The sequence below is a fragment of the Nestor notabilis genome, unplaced genomic scaffold, assembly GCF_000696875.1.
Source record: "Nestor notabilis isolate BGI_N333 unplaced genomic scaffold, ASM69687v1 scaffold2027, whole genome shotgun sequence".
NCBI lineage: Eukaryota > Metazoa > Chordata > Aves > Psittaciformes > Psittacidae > Nestor > Nestor notabilis.
The window spans coordinates 34559-52564 of NW_009937707.1; the positions used below are offsets into that span (position 1 = coordinate 34559).

General features: G+C 40.5%; 1 protein-coding gene across 1 annotated transcript in view; it reads right to left on the bottom strand.

The window, feature by feature from the left end:
- Nucleotides 1-1068: 1068 nt before the first annotated feature.
- The window catches only part of PDZRN4 (PDZ domain containing ring finger 4), a 103025-nt gene continuing 86087 nt past the window's right edge, over nt 1069-18006 (bottom strand). The window contains exons 5-8 of the mRNA XM_010018957.1: nt 17477-17539; nt 13294-13395; nt 9825-9941; nt 1069-3093 (exon numbers count right to left, since the gene is read on the bottom strand). Coding sequence (XP_010017259.1) covers nt 1567-3093; nt 9825-9941; nt 13294-13395; nt 17477-17539 — 1809 coding nt within the window. The 3' untranslated portion in view covers nt 1069-1566. The remainder of the gene's footprint in view (nt 3094-9824; nt 9942-13293; nt 13396-17476; nt 17540-18006) is intronic.

Genomic DNA, 18006 nt, shown 5'->3' on the forward strand with positions numbered 1-18006 from the left:
CCTGGAGATGCAGAGAGCACTGCCAATGCTGACTGGTGCCAAAAGTAGTTAGAAAACAAATGACTGTTTTCCAGAATTAGATAATTTGGAAATACTGTAGTATGCCTTTCTGCATCTTTAAGCATGTCTTTTAAAGTCTGATGCCAAGGGACTTCAACACGTAATCCTGCTAACAAAAGCACTTCCATCAGTTGGGAACTGTTGTGAGTCACGTACAGCGACAATGAAAATGGGGTTATCAGGCAAACTCTTCAACCCCGCTGACTGCCCATAACTAGTCATCTCAGCTTGCTGTAACTCACTGAGCTGTCAGCACTAGCAGTTCAGAAGATGCCCCAGTGGCAGCCAAGGTGCCTCTGTGGCATGGGGAGACAAGGACTCCATCAGGCACCCAGAAAAGTTGCCCTTGCTCCTGAGCCCTAGCCAGCTCCCACTGGGGCTCTTCTAAAAGGGTTTGATACTCCTCAACAATAAAGTTAAATCCTTAACTCTTTCAGTTGCCTTTCATTCTCTATTTTACCTTAACTCACCTTGTGTGAAAATGTCAGTGACAGCCACTGTTAGTTTTTCTTGCTTGAGTTTTGGCTCAAAGTTAAGCATATGCTCTGTTTATGTTTTGTATGTGTAGAACAAATAGCAAGCTCAGCCAGGGAAAGGACCCACAGTAGTTACCTCACAGCATACAATGCAGTAATACATCAATGAATCATTCAATCAACTAACACTAGGAAGTAAGAAAAAGCCAGGAAGACCCACTCACTCCTATGTGTTCTGCAAAATAAAAAGATAATTCGTAAGAACTAGTCTATGGTACTGTGTCCTGTGTTATTGAAATCTCTATATGCTGTAAATATGCATAGTGAAATGACTCATCTTTTAAAAGCAAATGCTCAATTTAAATCAAAGAATTCTTGACTTTTTTTTCTTAAAGATAAGCAATAATTTATTTCTCTTTCATCTTCACAATTATCACATACTGCCCAGCTACATGACCAATGCCACTACAATACACAGGAGACTTGCCCACCTACACTTTACTTGGACAAATACAATTGCAATTTACAGATTAAATGTACTGTACAAAGTGTAGTTGGAAAAATGTCATTCTTATCTATATGATGGGATGTTGCATACGATTTATAAACAGACATAATCTAAGATGAAAAACTTTAAAACTTGTTAAGCCCAGGATACAGTATAAAGCATTTTGGTTTGGTATTGTATTGTTACTAAAGTAGAAAAAAGAAAACTAGAGAAATAAATCCACATCTAAAATTTCAGGATATGTATTAGTTTAAGAAACTAATTGGCTTCTCCACTTTTTTTTGTTTTGCTTTGCTTTTTTTTTTTTTCTACAAATGACTAATATGAATATATTGCAGGATAAAGAAAGACAGCCAGGTAAAGAAGGTACCGTTATATGAAAAACAAATGAAAAATTACCAGGAAATTTTGCTTACAAAAAAGGTCAAACTATAAACAGTCACAAAATATATAAAAATGCCACATTGAACGAGGCAATCGTACTCTACCTAAACTGGTAGTATACTCTGAAAGAAGTTGCATTCATACAGTAGTAACTGATAAAAAGGCATTGTGCACTCTTGTGCCATCTGGAGATTTAGCACCATGTGTCATCAGTTCTTGGATTGTCATCCAGTTGTCCAAGATTTTCTTGTTTCTCTTTTTCATCATCTTTTTGTGACTCAGTTCAATAATGTTAATTTCCTTTTTGCCCTCGCTGCCACTCTGAGGACTTTCCTTAAGACACTCCAGCCTACTCCTCATCATGAACTCCCGCCGCCTTCTCTGCTCCTTAGCTCGCACCAAATGCTGCTTCCGCTCTTCTTTGCTCCAGTAGCGACCCATCTTCATCTCACTCATTGTATCATCATCTGTTGTCATTCCACTGCGCTCCTCTTTAATTTTTAAGGCACGTTCCTTCAGGATTCTGTCTCGAACTGGTCTCTTTGTGATGTACCTTGTCCCATCGCTCCTTATTTTCACTTTCCATTCCATCTTGGGCTCCACACACTTCTGCGAGTCTTTGCACATGCTCACCAGGCTGAGCTGGCTTTGGGCATACTCCACAGCAGACTTCTGCTGGATCAGTTGCATATAGCTTTGATAATGCTTTGCATGAGCAGGTATATTCCCATACCTGTAAGAAGAGCTGTGATATGGAGACAGGTAGGGAATGTGTTCACTGCTCTGCTTTTCCTGGTCTGTGAATTTGCTGCTTTCTGACGCCAGCACTGTGTTCTCAGTAGCGCTGTTTTGCTCAGTGGGTTTGGTTTTGGCTGAGGTTGTCTCCCTGTTGCTTTGCCCTGAGGATGACTGATTAGCCACAATTGTGCTCCTCAAGTTTTTCCTGTTGGTTATGCTGATCATCCTCTGGAGAGAGTTATCGGGGGATCGCTCCACTGTCAGTGGAGTGCTCCTGCAACTTTCGGCTGTATTGTAGGCGCTGGAGCTGTCCTTGTCAGACTTCTCAGGGTGCTCCATGATGTCATCCAGTTTGCCTCTTTGTATGTCTATGCTGGTGTTATAATTCCTGAATCCTTCATCATGTAAAGCCCAAATGTCTCCATACTGGTCCCTCACCTTCTGGAGCCGGTGAGCTTGCATAATATTCTGACATTCAAGTTCAATGTTCCTCAGTTCCTCATTGAGTAGCTGCAGCTCATGCTCCACTCCATCTTGCTCTCTTCTGTTGCACTCTATCATGCTGCTTGAGTAATATAGGTCATACTCCCCATGGTTTCGAATCTTGCACTTCAGTTCCAACAGCTGCCGAAACCTTTCACATTCCTCCTCCGGATTTCCTATGAAATCAGATTCAATATATTCCCCAGACACAAAGCTTTCATTGCACTGAAGCTCAACACTTCCTAATGTATCCTGGCTGTGGCCCAGCTCCCGTTTGCTCTGCAGGGTAGCGCTGTTCTGCTCCTCAGGTGCATTTTCTTGCTCTGAGCTCTCATCATTACGCAGACTTTCATCTGTAGGTCCTACCCCACTGTCCTTCTCATGATTGTTGGATGACGAGGTTGCAGTGTCTGTAGTGCCATCCTCCTCTTCATGTTTCTTTGGCTAAGAAAATGAGCAAACCAAAACGATTACCACATGTAGACTGTATTAAATGAGAATATTTTCCAGCTCTGTTTTGCTTAAACAGCTGAGATCTCATTTATGCCGAATTAAAACAGATCACTAAAAAGCAGTCCTACTGCTCATAGCTTTTAAACGTTTCTGAGAGTCATGCTGTGGTGACCATACCAAGTGAAGGAAATGAATTACAGCACTAGTGACATATCTTCTAAAGTCCGGAGAGAAATAGTTCCCTCTCTAGCTAAGCTATCTCTTTGCAGTGCTTAAAGATAACGATCACCAGATGGTGCACTGTTTTGGACTCTGGATTATGGCCAGAGACTGGTGGGGCTGAAATCTTTGTAAACTTGGGAAAAAGCTTCATTACTGGTATCACTTCAAAAATCTAGAGCAAGCAGCCAACCAAACAATGAGCGGTACAATCTTAAGAGGGTGTCAAAAGGCTACTGGGTTTTTTTTTCTGACCAGTGAACTCCTTGTTTGCTCCATGGAGACAGGCACGCTTGAAGCCTGTGGAGGGTTAGCCAGCTCCACTACACCCTCCACAGCCCTCTCTCACACTTCTTGTTTTCAGTAGTCTTTTTCCAAAAGACTGTTCGTTTTGAATTCTAGTATTTTGCTCAGGTAGACCTCTCTCCATTGCATCCCTGGAGACCACTTCTGTTCCCTAGTTAGACCTTACGTTCCTGAGAAATAAAATCAGCCTTTTACCATTAAGTGTAGAACAACACTGAGTGCTCACCATGGGCATAATGTCAAGTTTTTAGGCTGTTGTTTTTTAATTCACACTCCCTCACTGTACCTAACCTATTCATATTCTCAACCTGTTTATATTCTCAAAGAATGTGAGCTCCTCTCTCTAAGAAGACAGACACATTTTATTTTTCAAACTGGATAATCAAAGGATCACACAAAGTGCAATTTATATGGCCCACATGCCAAATATCTAAGTGTATACAGTACCAACCAAACACTGTTTCTATTATAGAAGGTATAATTGCATAATTATGCATAATGGTAGTAATAACCAAGACAAAAAAAAACCCACTACAGTGCTCCCAGTGAAAGGAAACAAACACAAAGAAGCCACTGTCATAATTCCCCTTTTCTCTACTTTGACAGACAGTAAAGCAGGATGAAAATGTGTCTCCTATCTCATTCTTCCTCCTCTCTTCATGTGCACCTTGTGATCACACACCCTTCATCTGGTTTCCCTTCTTCAGATGTTAGGAAAAAATAATGGCCTATTGTCAGAAAAACAAAAACAACCACCAGCCCCAAATAAAATGTAATAGTGGAATAAAATAAATAAAAGAAACACAACTCCAGGAGAAATCAGTGTCTGTGACAGACCAGTTAAAAATTTCTGGAAAGATGTTTTACAACTTGTTGTCAGACAGGACCTGCTAAGAAAATCTTATGTTTTATCCTTCTGTACATACAATGTGTAGTTTATAACAAAATGCACAATAAGAGCATAATTTTCCTGTAGGTTGGGCAGCCACACGGGTAATGTGCCAATTACTATCTTTCACTCTCCCCACATAGGGAGAATCTCTCCCCTTTAATTTAAACGTCATGGGACAGCATATATTCAGTGTTATTCAAAGGATCATGCAAAGGTTTAATGTTCCTTGATGCTGTAGGGTCAGAATTTTCTCGAAACTAGAGTTTGAAACTGCAAGAGACAAAGGCAGACTTTCATGAAAATTCTGCAAGATTTAACATTCAGTGGTACGTATTTTTCCCATCTGAGATCCTCTCAGATCTTTTCACTTACCAGCTTAAAAAACAAGGGTTTCTTGTCACAGGAAGAAGCAATATGTACAGTAGTACCAATGAGTAAATAATTAGCTATTGTAGAATTTTTCTAAAATTACCATGTATCCATTCATTCTCTCCTCAGTTTATGCATTGCTGTGAAGGTGTAAAAAGTATATTGGAAGATTTTTTATTAAGGCTCCTGTTACATTTTTCCGAAGAGACTGAAAAAATTTAGTTCCATTTTTAGGAGTAGCTGGACAACTGGTGGTAATGAAATGTTTTCCCACATCTATGGGGTTTTTAAGAATTCCAAAATGTTGTATTTTACACAGAGAAAAAACCCCAACAGCTAGAGAATTCTTCATGAAACCCCAGAGTAACCAGAAAGAAAAGTACCCCAAGCAGCCAAGTGACCAGGGTATTCACAAGGAATGCTGGAGATACAGGTTTAATTTCATATTATTCCAGTTTACCTCCTCCAAGTGAGTTCTGGTCCCTTCTCTCACCTGCTTTGGAGCTGCTCCAGCTTGTACTGACTTTCTCTGCCCCCAAACCTTTAAGCAGAGAGGTGATTGAGAAGCATCTCCAGGCTGGGTCACCTACGCTGCACCCTGGCCTCTGCACTGTGCCACCCATGTTTCTCACTGTTCTGGAAAACTACTGACATGAGGGAGAACAGCTCCACCAGGCACTGGGACGGCTGTGCTGCAGAACAGCCTGTCTTAAATGCAGGGCTCCATTCACACCAGCAAAGTAGGAGGGCCAGGATCTGCCCCGTGACCCCAAGAGTCAGTTACATAGCACAACTTGCACCCATATGACTAAACCCATCTTAACTCTCTAAAGAAGGTGGCTTATCTGTAATGTACACAGTTGCACAGCTTACAAAAGCTGAGCTCCGTGATCCACCCTCTGATGTCTCCAGCATGGTGCCACACCAAAGCATATATTAGAGCACTTCTGAAAAAAATCTCTTAATGTATCTATTTGTACAGGTGTTGAAACAGACTTTATGGTTCAGGCCCATGCAATCAACGCTTTCAGAATTAGTGTCTCTTGTTTTCCACGCCACTTTTAACAACAATTTAAACTTTGCTCCTTCAGCTTCCACTTGACTTAGACTAAGTGAATACAATACTTTGCCATCTACTCAAGTCACACTATCCATAATAACACACGCACACAAAAGATGTAAACAAAGCAAACCCCATCTTTCCAGTCTAGCAGAAATTGGATGGATGGGATCGATTTGACCAAATGTAAGTAAGTGTCTGTAGTTCAGGCACTTGAATGTCAGGTAGTCACTTTGGGTTCCCCTCCCTGTCAGGAAGAAACAAGTGCTGTACAATCAGATTCTTCTCAACCTAAAGCAGACATCCATAGCACGTTAAATCTTTCCCCAGTATGTGGATACTTGCAGCTAGTTCAATTAAGAAAATGTGAAGTAATACAGATGTTTATTCTACTGCGTATTTTTTAGACGTATTTTTTACTGTGACTCCAGTAAGGTAACCCCTGGCATTTCTACCCTGGACTTGTCATGCTTGACATGCACAGGTCAAGCAGTCTTCTACAACATGATATTATTTTTATTTTATTTTGAAAGGTAGCAAGCCTAACTGCAGGTTAAGTCCCTTCTGAAAAAGAAGAGGTAGGCTCCCACTGTCAGTGCCTTGCTTTTCTCAGTGTTATCTATTATCTATGCCAAACAAAGCGTTTGTTTTCTAACGTATGTTGTCAATCTCTCATACAATTACTTCTGTTTGAAATACCAAAGGGCTCCTTAGGCCTCACCTTTGCAGTGAGAACTCAGATAATGAGAAGGCAAACCTGGTGGTGCGTACAATCAAGCAAAAAATGAACCTCAGAAGATTCTGCATTTCAGCTCCAGCAAGCATTCATGCCTATAAAATGTCTAATCTTGCAGGAGTTCAGGCACTGTTCTATTCTCATTTTACAACTTATGATGTATATTGGGATTCAAAACTCAGACCGTTACTAAAGTTTGAAGGTGATAAGATTCAGTCTAAGGTTTTAATAAACGTAGCTGCTGGGCTCTCCGGTCAGTCTGTGACAGTGAGAGTGAGACTGGCCACAGTGAGAGGCATCTTCAGTGGCAGGGGGAACCATGAGGTACTCCAGCCATGAGGGAAGATTTGGATTGATTTCAGTGGTGCACTAGAAGGGAAAATGTTCTTCTGCAAACAATGCTGTTCTTTTAAAATTCTTCAAAGAAGAAATTCCCTCAGATATTTTCACTGCATTTCAGCTTTGAATGAACTAGAATGAACTTTTTATCCAATTCTTTCTCTTCTTAATAGGTTTTGATATATTCCATGATACTGATAAGAATTTCTGCATGGCAAATGTATGGTATTCTTCTGAAAGTTATCTCTGCTGCACAATGAACCAGGATGTTGTAAAGGGGAAGGAATACAATGAGTTATAAAAAAATGGAGAATTACATCTTTCCTCAAGGTTTATTGGACTATGCTATACAGAAAAGATACAATTCTTGATTGAAATCTGTAGAGTGCCTCAAAAACATACAGAAAAGACATGGCTATCTACTTGATTCTTCTATTAAAATCTCTCCCAAATTTTTCTGTGATAGATGACACTAAATGTTAAAATGGTATTCTGTAAAACAGACTTGTATTTGGACGGACATTCTGCTATAGTGTGTATTCTTTCCTGCAGCTTGCAAGATTCACGATTATGAAGCCAAAGTTAGGTTCACAAAAATCAAGACTGGCATAGAAGTGAAATCTCCACTGTCAGCCGGGGAGCTTGAAGATACTCGGCTTGGCCACTGGCAGCTGCAAAAATAGCAGTTTCATTGCTCCGACGGATTACGTGATTCACCTCAGGAAACTGCTAGGTTTCCCAGCCTAACAAGGAGTAAAGAACCAGTTTTCTGACTTGCTGAGTCACTTACATAGAGTCTAGAGAGACAGCAGCTGTCACAAATTACTGACGCCCCATTACACACCAAGCTGCATTTGGTTGATTTGACTACTCATCAGAAGGGCAAAGAAATGTCTGGCTATCCTAGAATTACTTCAAGCAGACCAATGTCAGACACCAAAATAGCACTAGCGACTATTATTTTTTCAAGTGTAGCTCTCTTCTACAGCAATATAAAATCTCAAGGTGAGCAGGGGAGGGAAGCATTTATCCTTCATGTAACATCCCAATGGGAAATAAACAATCCCAATGGGTTCAGCGAAACCACTTCACAGAACACCACTGTTCAATAATTAACATTATCAGCAACCCAATTTCAGTGAAAAAGCCAAAGTTTGACAAGAACTTGGAAGTGGAAGGTCACAACTGTGAATTGATTTCAGAGGTCCCAACATGTCATGTAAGGTGTTAGTAGGGGTTTGTAGGCAGACCTGCTCAAGAATTCATACCAAAATTGGAGGTTTCTGTGAAAATATCACTGTGCAAAGGAAATTGCTTTGCAAAGAACAAGTGTTCTTTCTGACAGGAAATCTCTTGCTAGCCAAGATAAAATTTGTGGTTAGAAAAATAAACAAGATTCCAAATGTCAGTTCAAAGTAGCTAGAAGTGCAGTAGTAAGCACATTTAACCTGGGAAACTGAGGCTTGGCTCACTGCCTGGAAAAGAGGGTCATAACTAAAAGGCTACTATAAATCCTGTTGCAATGCTCCCTTCACCCTGACCCTGGAGTTATTCCACTTTGTGTAAATGACTAAATGCTTATAAGATCAAGGATATGTAATCTTACATCTACTCTGTAGATCTATAATACTACAGGTAATTGACTTAATTATTCTGTAAGTGTCTGTCCCAATGAATATTTAATTTATGTACAGTGAATAGCTTTAGTAGAAGCTATCACCTAGTCAATAGCCCAGTGTTAAGGCTGGAGGGGACGTGAGGAGGAAACAGGCTAGATGCACATTCAGGCCCCTAGTGTGGACCAGTCGGTGAAGCTTCCTTCAATTTAAAGCTCCCCAGTTTCCAGAAGAAGGCGGATCTCACAGTCTTTCTCCCTCAATTCACTTCTGACAAAAATGCCTCAGGCTCTGCTTTTGAGAAATTCAGCATGGGGAAAAAATTCTAAGTCACAAGGTGACTAGGTGGGAAAACAATTCATCCCCAGCTGCATATATGCACAAGGTGAGAGATGAAGTTGGATTTTATTTCTTTGGCATTTGTATGCATGTGGACAGGTCATCTGATCCAGGACTGGATATGGTCACTTCTGCCTTCCACAATACAGAGCAACTGAAAAAACCTGTCCCTTGATGAAGCTGTATGACTGGGGGTGCACATGCATCTTTGCCACTGTCACATTGCTTTACAGCACATATGGGCAGGTAAAAGTCAGGATAGAAGCAAGCTGAGACTATGCTAACAATATGCTTATTTGTCTCCATTAACAGAACAAATGCCGAGTTGTGCTCTGTCGGTATAAGAAAAATACACTTATATTACCAAAACACCTGTTGTTTATTTTAAACACCTCTTCCATCTTGTTTTTGCAAGCTCTCTGGTGCAAGGGCTGCCTCATACCTTGTATGCATACAACAAGATGGGCACCTATCCCAGCTCAGAGCTATAGCTGCTACGTCGACACAATTAATCAAAAAAACCCCAACTTGACATAAAATACAACAACACAAACCCCAACCACTTCAGAATTAAAGAAAGAAAGCAATATTTTTCTTAAAGTTCAGAGAAAATGAGAAATCTGCACTTATGACAGCCTCCTAAATTGTTTGCTAACTTGTCATACTGGGTCTAAGAATCTATTGTTTTCTTTTTCCTCACTTACAGCGTAAGGGAGTTCACAGCATTTTAGAGACAGAATTCTATGAAAGCCTTTGACTACATTTTACAGTGTACCATTTAATTCTTCATTAATAAAAAAGTATACCTAGCAAAATTTCAAATGATACATTTAGTAGCAGTCCTACCTGTTCCACCTCAGTGGCTGTGTACTGCATCACTTCATTATGCTGCTCTTCCAACATTTCCAAGTTTAACTCCTCCAAGAATTCATTCCGTTCATCATCCAGCCACCCCTCCTCCAGCTGCAAAGAATACATTAGTACATTATATTATGTTAGCATGGACACATGCTAAAACAGAGTAAACCTAAATGGCAATGCTTGACTAGATCTTTTTATCCTAATGATTCTCTTCAGAAAGCCAGGCAGTAGGAGTTCACATCTCAAAAAGGGAAGAAGAAAAAGAAGGATAAAAAAAAAATGGGACTCTCGTGCCTTTTATCCTTTCTTGAAACAGTATGACTGATTTGCTCTCATAATGAAGGAGTCTGCACAGTACAGACATTATTTCCTTTCAAAAGGTAAGAAAGGCGCAGCGCATAATCCTGAAGCTGTCATGTTCATTACTGCCCAGAGCCCCTGCACTGAAAGAGTGGCAACGTTACTAATAGGGCCAGGAGGCAACCGGGCTCTTTCTTCTAACAACCTCCGCCTCAGTGCTGTGCCCTGCTGCTGCCACCTCAATAGAAACCTTACGTTGGGTTTCTGTCACCATTTTCCCATTGATCTTCCAGGTAAACAAACAGAGGAGGGTGACAGAAAGATGTGGTGACTTGAAGGGAAGTTATTTTTGTTCTCGCAGTGTGCCTGGAAGCAAGGCTTATCCATTTGTTTTTTTCCCCAAATGCATAATACTTTAACATCTGGTGAAGACAGTGTTGCAAAAGGACAGGAGGGGATGCTATGTTTTCTGTCAAGTGACATTATCCTTTTGCTGCACCCACTTTGCACCCTTCACGTTTTTCTAAACTGATGAAAACAGGCACCCCTGGCCTAAACTGCTATTCTTCCCATTTTGTTCATTGTGCACGTGTGCCTGTGGCACACATCCATTTGTATCTGTAAACCCTTGCCAGATGGCACACTGTCAAAAAGGAAAATATGGGTCAGTGGTGCTTCTGGCTATAATTATGAGATTGTAGCAGAAGGAAACATTTATTTTGTTGCTGGTGAAGGAACGAGAAGAAGGAGGTGACAAAAAAATGCTAAAAGGTAAAAGTCTCAGCATTAGACAATTACAATAATACCAACTGTTCATGTTCCAGGACAGCAACAGTAATGTAACACGGGCCAACATCTACAGCAGAAATACTGCTGCCTCAAAGCCAGGAGATCTCTGGCCAGAGGTTCTAGTCAGAAAAGTTACACCAAACCAGAAAGTACTAGCTCAAAGCTAGATAAGGAGTGATGGATGCTGTATGGTACTTCTAACTGAATACTGGCTGGAAACTGCTGTTTCCTTCACAAGCTCTGATGTGTTTTTGCTAATGCCAGTGAACTCTTTCATCTTATAAAGGACATAAGCCTTTCACCATTTCCCTTGGCAAATCCAACCTTTAACAGTTCAGGATTAGAAGAAAGCTTTTTTCTTGAGAACATGTAATTTTATGTTTGTCCCTTATGTTCCAAGCCATTCTCTGAAACATCTGGTAGTGGCCACTAGTTTTGTCTACTTGTCTTGTTTGCTTTTGTTCTCCAAGGAAAGCATGAACAGTCTTCCTCATTTGAGGAAATTGCAGAGATTAACAAATCTGGAGTATGAAAAATGAATCTCACTTGGGTAAATTTGTTGCTTTGATTGTGGCAGGCTCAGTACCTAACTAATGGGAATACTTATGTTACAGCTTTTAGAATAAAAATAATATATGGCTTGGTATACATGTGCACTACATACAGTATGTGCACATACATACATGTGCACCCATGCCAGTGCCATTTGTGTACCTATTGAACAGACTTTGCACTCCTTGGGTGCTCTAGTTCAAAGTTTAATTATTCATTGGTATTCACTGTGCAAAGAAATAGTCAGATAAGGTTTGCTTCCCTGTTACTGAACAAATGTGCTCAGCAGTTACCCTTCAAGATTGCAAATTACCATTTTCTATCTAGAAGTAAAAGCCTGCTTAATCCTCCTTTCAACAGAGTCAAAACAACACAACTAACATAACTCAGTTTACGGACAGCCTGATTTCTGACATACTACCGCTTTTTCTTCAGTTTTGTATGAATACGTTCTTAAAACACATAAATTAAACAAAAAAACCCAACACCAAAGCCCCAAACCGAAACACACTTATTGTAATTTGAAAGGAGCATCCATATAGGAAACTATATTGGTACAACTAATTAATTCCTTATGTCATATTGATGTAACTTGTTCATGTTTACTAGTCTAAACAAATACGGAGAATGAACCTTCCCTGGGTATGTATTTTATAAGTAGGTGGGTTTCTGTTTCCTACAGAAAACCCAAATCTAGTGAAAAACAGTAAGAATAATATTGAAACAACTCTTTCAAAACTTCTGCAACTTGTGGTGAACGCTACAATTTTGCAGTATAAACTGAGGCATGGCTTTTTTTTGTTGTACTATGTCACCCATTTTATAGAAATCGTTTAGGTTCCTGAAAACCTAAAGGAAATAAATGCTGAAACTGCAAATCTTTTATAACTCCTGTATTCGAGTAAAGATTCCAAGTGACACCGAACTATACTTACTTAATTTAATTTATACAGAGTATGAAGCTACCAAGACTGAGACTATCAGATCAACAGCCTAAGAAACCAATGGCAACATAACCAACTCTGAATTGGTGGCAGATGGAGAGAACAGTGACAATATAGTGTCTTTTTGCTTTGCAGTGGCCTATAAGCAGAATATAAAGGGAAGCAAAACATGACTCTTCTTCCACTCTACCTCTCCTTTAGTCTGATAATCAACCTAAGATCTGCTCCCTGCAATGATATAAAATGTTCTTGGTATGGCAAGATTCTGGGCATTGGCATCATTTTATGTTTAAAACCACAGGAGTATTTCTAAGAGCTTTTGAAAATGCACCTCCTGAGATACAAAAATGTTTTTGTGACCAGGGTGTTTTGAAAACAATTAGATCCAGGTTTACTGAGTGGTATTACATTGAAAGTCCCAGAATTGGCAGATAAATGAATAGTTTATATGCTTGCTTATAAGCGCATAGAATAAAAAGAGACACCAGCAATGACCCACTACAGCTTTGTGTAAGTTTACATAACTGACTGAGGTAAGTATGGAAAATTAATCCTCAGAACAAGTAAGAATCATGTAACAAGTAATACATAGTTTTCATGTTCTACTTCATATTTTACTAATATCATATTAGTTTTATTTGTATACCCACTTACTATGCTGGAAAGAGATTCCTTAGTTTGAGGAAAACAAGCCCTAGCAAGATCATGTTATTTTCTTTGTTGGTTAAATAGGGGCAAAGCTCTGCAATTATCTGTTTCATTTTGTCAGGAACTTTGGCACTCCTATTTCTCAGCAGTTCATTACTTACAGTGACAGTGAATGTATGGTATGACCCAGGTTCTGGCTCAGTGCATTTATTTAGTCTAACCTGCATCTCTGGTCTTGCGACCAGCAGTACAATTTTCTTGCATTCTTCGCTGGAAAGCAATGCCACTGCCTCTTCTCGATTCTGGACATCTTGGCCATTTATCTAGGAAACAAATGAAAGTGACACATTAGTTTCTATTTCCACAAAGCAACATACAATAAAGGGCAGATATCAGCTCATTTGTGCTGAATGCATGGACAATGAAACTCGCACAACAGGCTCATCTTCAGCCCCTCAGTGGTAAGTGCCTTCACTCAATTATGCGCTTACTGTAAGAGCTGTATCGATCCTTGAAGGATGGTGGACATCAGAGGAAGCAGTTATGTTCATAAATGTCCAACCTGCGCCCTGGTAACATACATCTAGCAACACAATTAACCAGCCCCTGACAGGTGACGTTCATCTTTCTCTGTTCAGAGTAATGGAAGTGTCATTCTGAGATAATAGTGCTGGTGGAAGCAAGACTGGTAATGCTACAGCTGAAATCAGTCACACTGTATGCTGGTAGAGAGCCAATTAGAGAGCTACAGTATTATCTCTCACCAGGCAACACTTACAGGCTACCGCTTACTGCTGCTCCATTTAATCATTTCATATTTGTGTGGACAGCTTAGTATCCAGAACCACACAAAACATATGTATCCCCCTTACAAGCAGATAATCAAAATAAAAGTGGTTCTCCAATGAGAATGTGCTTTTGTTGTTACCTTTCTCCTACTCTGTTACCTCATTAAAAGAGCCACATCTATGACTACATGGTAACAAACACATTTTGCATTGTCCAAACCCCTTTATTGAGGGAATCAGATAGAAATCTGCTTTTCCATATGCATTTTGTTTTTTCCAATTCACACCACTAGAAATAGACTATTCTCATTGTGGCAACAAAAACCAAATCAAAACAAAAAACTTGGTCTATTTGAAAACTGGTGAAAACAAAACTGGAAGACAGAAGGATCTGTATATTTGGGGAAAATAAAAACTTTTAAGGGTTTGATTTCAAAGCAGCAGGAACTCCCCATTTGAGATGTAAAGAGAAAGTTTCATTTCTGCATGTATGCTTGACCTGAAAGCCCTGACTTGAAACTACATTTAAAGAAAACTGCAGTGTACTGTGATCACCTAACTGGCAACGAGTGAAATGTCTGAGACCCTTCAAAGCCCACAAGAAGGGATTGCTGTGGTCTGTGGGAGACCAGACAACTGTTTGGTAATGCAGAGGTGCCCTAACGTGAAAAGCAGAGATGAAGCCACAGAGGCCCAGGAGATCTCCAGCTTGTGGAAAACACCCCTGGCCATGGCGGCTGCTCTGGCAACTCCTATCAGATGACCCTGGAGGCAGTGGCCCTGCTGTCCTCACAAGCCTGGAGGTGCCCACCCCACATCATTTCTATCACCATGGGGGACGAGCAGGATTTCAGCCTGCCCTGCAGCATCCTACCCCTATGGACAGCACTTGTCAGCCTGGAGGTTCACAGCTATAAACAGCAGAAATTTAGGCAATTCTAACTAGGACTGTCCTTATAAAACCTTTCTCTTGATGTTGTAACATTTAATCTAAAATACTTTGGCTCTTCTCTGATGCTTAAGGAGACTGTGAAGGTGGCAGGAGAGGTGTGAGGTTTGTGAGAATTATAAGGGGACAGTTTCAGCCCTAAAAACAAGAGGAAAACTGCTGTAATTTTGTGAGGAATTCAGAAAACAGAGCATCCTCCTATAATTTTAACCAATGCTATCTGCCACCCTCAGAAAATGCCCCCACACTCAAAGACCTGGCTCTCTTCTAGCCTCAGTGTAATCCCCCCGTAATGGCATTGTCACCTTCTATTTCCCTGAGTTATCTCATCAATAAGAGTAGATAGAGGGTCAATGTGTTTTCAGATATGAAACTAAACCCCACATAACTCTCTGGGTGTTAACTTTAATGATAAAACTCATAGCTATATATCAGCACTGACATTAAAGTAATGCTCCAGTCTACGAAAGGATGGTAGAATTGCCTATGCTCTTCTCTCACCCCTGGAGTCTTTACTCACAATGGAAATGAATTTCATTAGGCACTGGAAAACACTTGCCTGATCTGCTGTCGACTCTTCAATTCACCCAGAAATTTTACAAAACAATGAAAAGAGCAGAAAACAGACCTACTCTTTTATTTTGAAACACACAGAGTAGAAATGAAACTTGTTTCTACTCTGTCGATAAACAAGGGATTTTTCCTGATTATTGAAAGTTGTGGTTTAAGCCCAGCCGGTAACTCAGAACCACGCAGCGCCTTGCTTACTCCACCCCTTCTTCCTCTCCCTGCTCCTACAGGGATGGGGAGGAGAATTGGAGGAATGTAACTCCCACGAGTTGAGATAACAGCTCTCCAGTAACTAAGGTATAATACAAACCACTACTGCTACCAATAATAAGGACAAAAGAAATAACAAGGAGAGAGGACACAACCGCTCACCACCCGCCGACCGATACCCAGCCCGACCCGAGCAGCGATCTGGGCCTTCCGGGTAACTCCCCCCAGTTTCTATACTGGCCATGACGTGCTGTGGTATGGAATACCCCTTTGGCCGGTTTGGGTCAGGTGTCCTGCCTCTGCTTCCTCCTGGCTTCCCCTCCTCTCTGGCAGAGCCTGAGACTGAGAAAGTCCTTGGTCAGAGTAAACATCACTGAGCAACAACTAAAAACATCGGTGTTATCAGCGTTGTTCCCAGGCTGAAAGTCAAAACCACAGCACTGCACCAGCTACTAAGAAGGAGAAAAAAAGACTGCTGCAGCTGAACCCAGGACAAAAAGTTAAAAATACCATTATATCCTGTTGTTTTCTTCAGTAGGTAAATTATAAAAAGTCACAGAGGACAATGAACTGACTTTTTCTCTCCTAGCTGCACCCCATGATGTGATTGCATTACCCTAAGCCCTGATGAGGTGCTCACTGCCCTCACACTGTGGTGTCTGTGTCTTCTGGGGGGAACACCGTCCTGTGAATGTTTTCACATTCCCACCCACATAGAGAATAAACCAGCAGCCCCTGAGTGAACCCTGACATTAAAATGTAACTTGTTATTTCTACTCTAAAAAATGGGCAACTTTGTTAAGCCAGCTTGTAGACCCTGTTGTGTTTGCTAGACTCCCAAAGCCAGTATCAGGGTAAGAGATACTGGTACAGGTTTCAGCAAAGACATTTCCTGCAAAAATGAAGACTTGGAGTGAAGGGACAGGTTGATCTTGCAACAACCTGAAAGTTCATGTGCCTACATTAATGAAGGGCAATGACGGAACAGCTTACAGAAAATCAGCCTGTCATCACTGAGACATACTTCTGGGGCTTCAGTGAAAAAAGGTGAAAACACAAGGGAAATTAATTGGGAACCAGAACTAAAATGCTACTGTACAGCAAGAAGTTTCTAGTCTACTGATTTTTTTGGTAGCTTTGTGACTTTGTCACTAGGGCAAAAAATACACTATTCACTGCCAGCTGAAAATGGAAACACATTGCCATTCTAGGTACTTCCCTCGCTGTACCCTCCTCCAGAGCCAGCAGCTGGCCACCCACATCCACAGCAGCTATGTTGCATCACACAAACCTATCTTTGGTGCAGCTCTTTAATGATTGGATCAATAGATATGAAAGGGGAAAAAAAAGCCATGATGGTGGATTAGAAAAGAACACAGAAAAGTATTATTTTATCAGCGGAGGAAAGAAAATATTAACAAAAGCCTAATGAACACCCTTCTCAAGTATGTTCAAGATCATCCTTCACTAACAGCACATTTTTAATATGAAAACTCTTACCATCTATGCTCAGCACAAGTGAGTTTTACCCAAATTTATGCAATCAGTGAATGATCAGCAAGTCTCTGACACCCCTATTTATGTCTGCAGGACCCCTGTTTAGAATTTGACACTGAGATGAACATAGTAGAAATGAGATTTGCTAATAAATATGGCAAAAAAAGATAAGGGACATAAAGGCATGAGCCAGAACGAGTTTGTCAGTCCCATTTTTCAGTACGCACACTCTAGCTCCTGGCTATTGTGTTAAAAAACAGACAGACATGGATTTTCTCATCAATCACAGTAACAAAGAGAACTACCTTCCCTCATTAACAGTCTGCAGAAAAGACAGCACTGTGTGTTTGTCTGAAAAAAGAGTTTAAGGAAGACTCTATTGTCACATACTTGCAGAATGCGGTCTCCTTCACGGATCCGTCCATCTCTGGCAGCAATGCTGTTTGGATCAACCTGCACAGAACAATATCCAGTAACTGAACATGGAGAGATTTTTACTGGAAATTACAACAGCTGCGTGACTGCAAAATTTGAAAAAGTACCATTCTTACTCTGCACAGCAGCAGTATGAAGGTTCCTTTAGTGTCAATAAACTCAACAGTTCTTTAAATAACTGTGTAAGCTTGTTTCAGATAAAAGCAAAAAGACAGAAAGGGTTGAGAGCATATTCAGATTAATGCTTTTTTATGCTACCATCAGGCCTTAGCTTTCAGCTGTCAGAGCAGAGTCTGGAAGTCCACTGTGGAGTGAGGTGCTTCTTCAGCAGTTGCTTGTATACAAATGGGCTTGTCTTTGGGAAAACAGCACATTTATTTTTCTTTCATGAAAACATTTACTATTAAGTGATTATCTTGGTTATCAATCTATTATTTCCTCTGGAATTTTGCAGCTTGTGGAGAAACAGCAAAAAACGCCCCCCC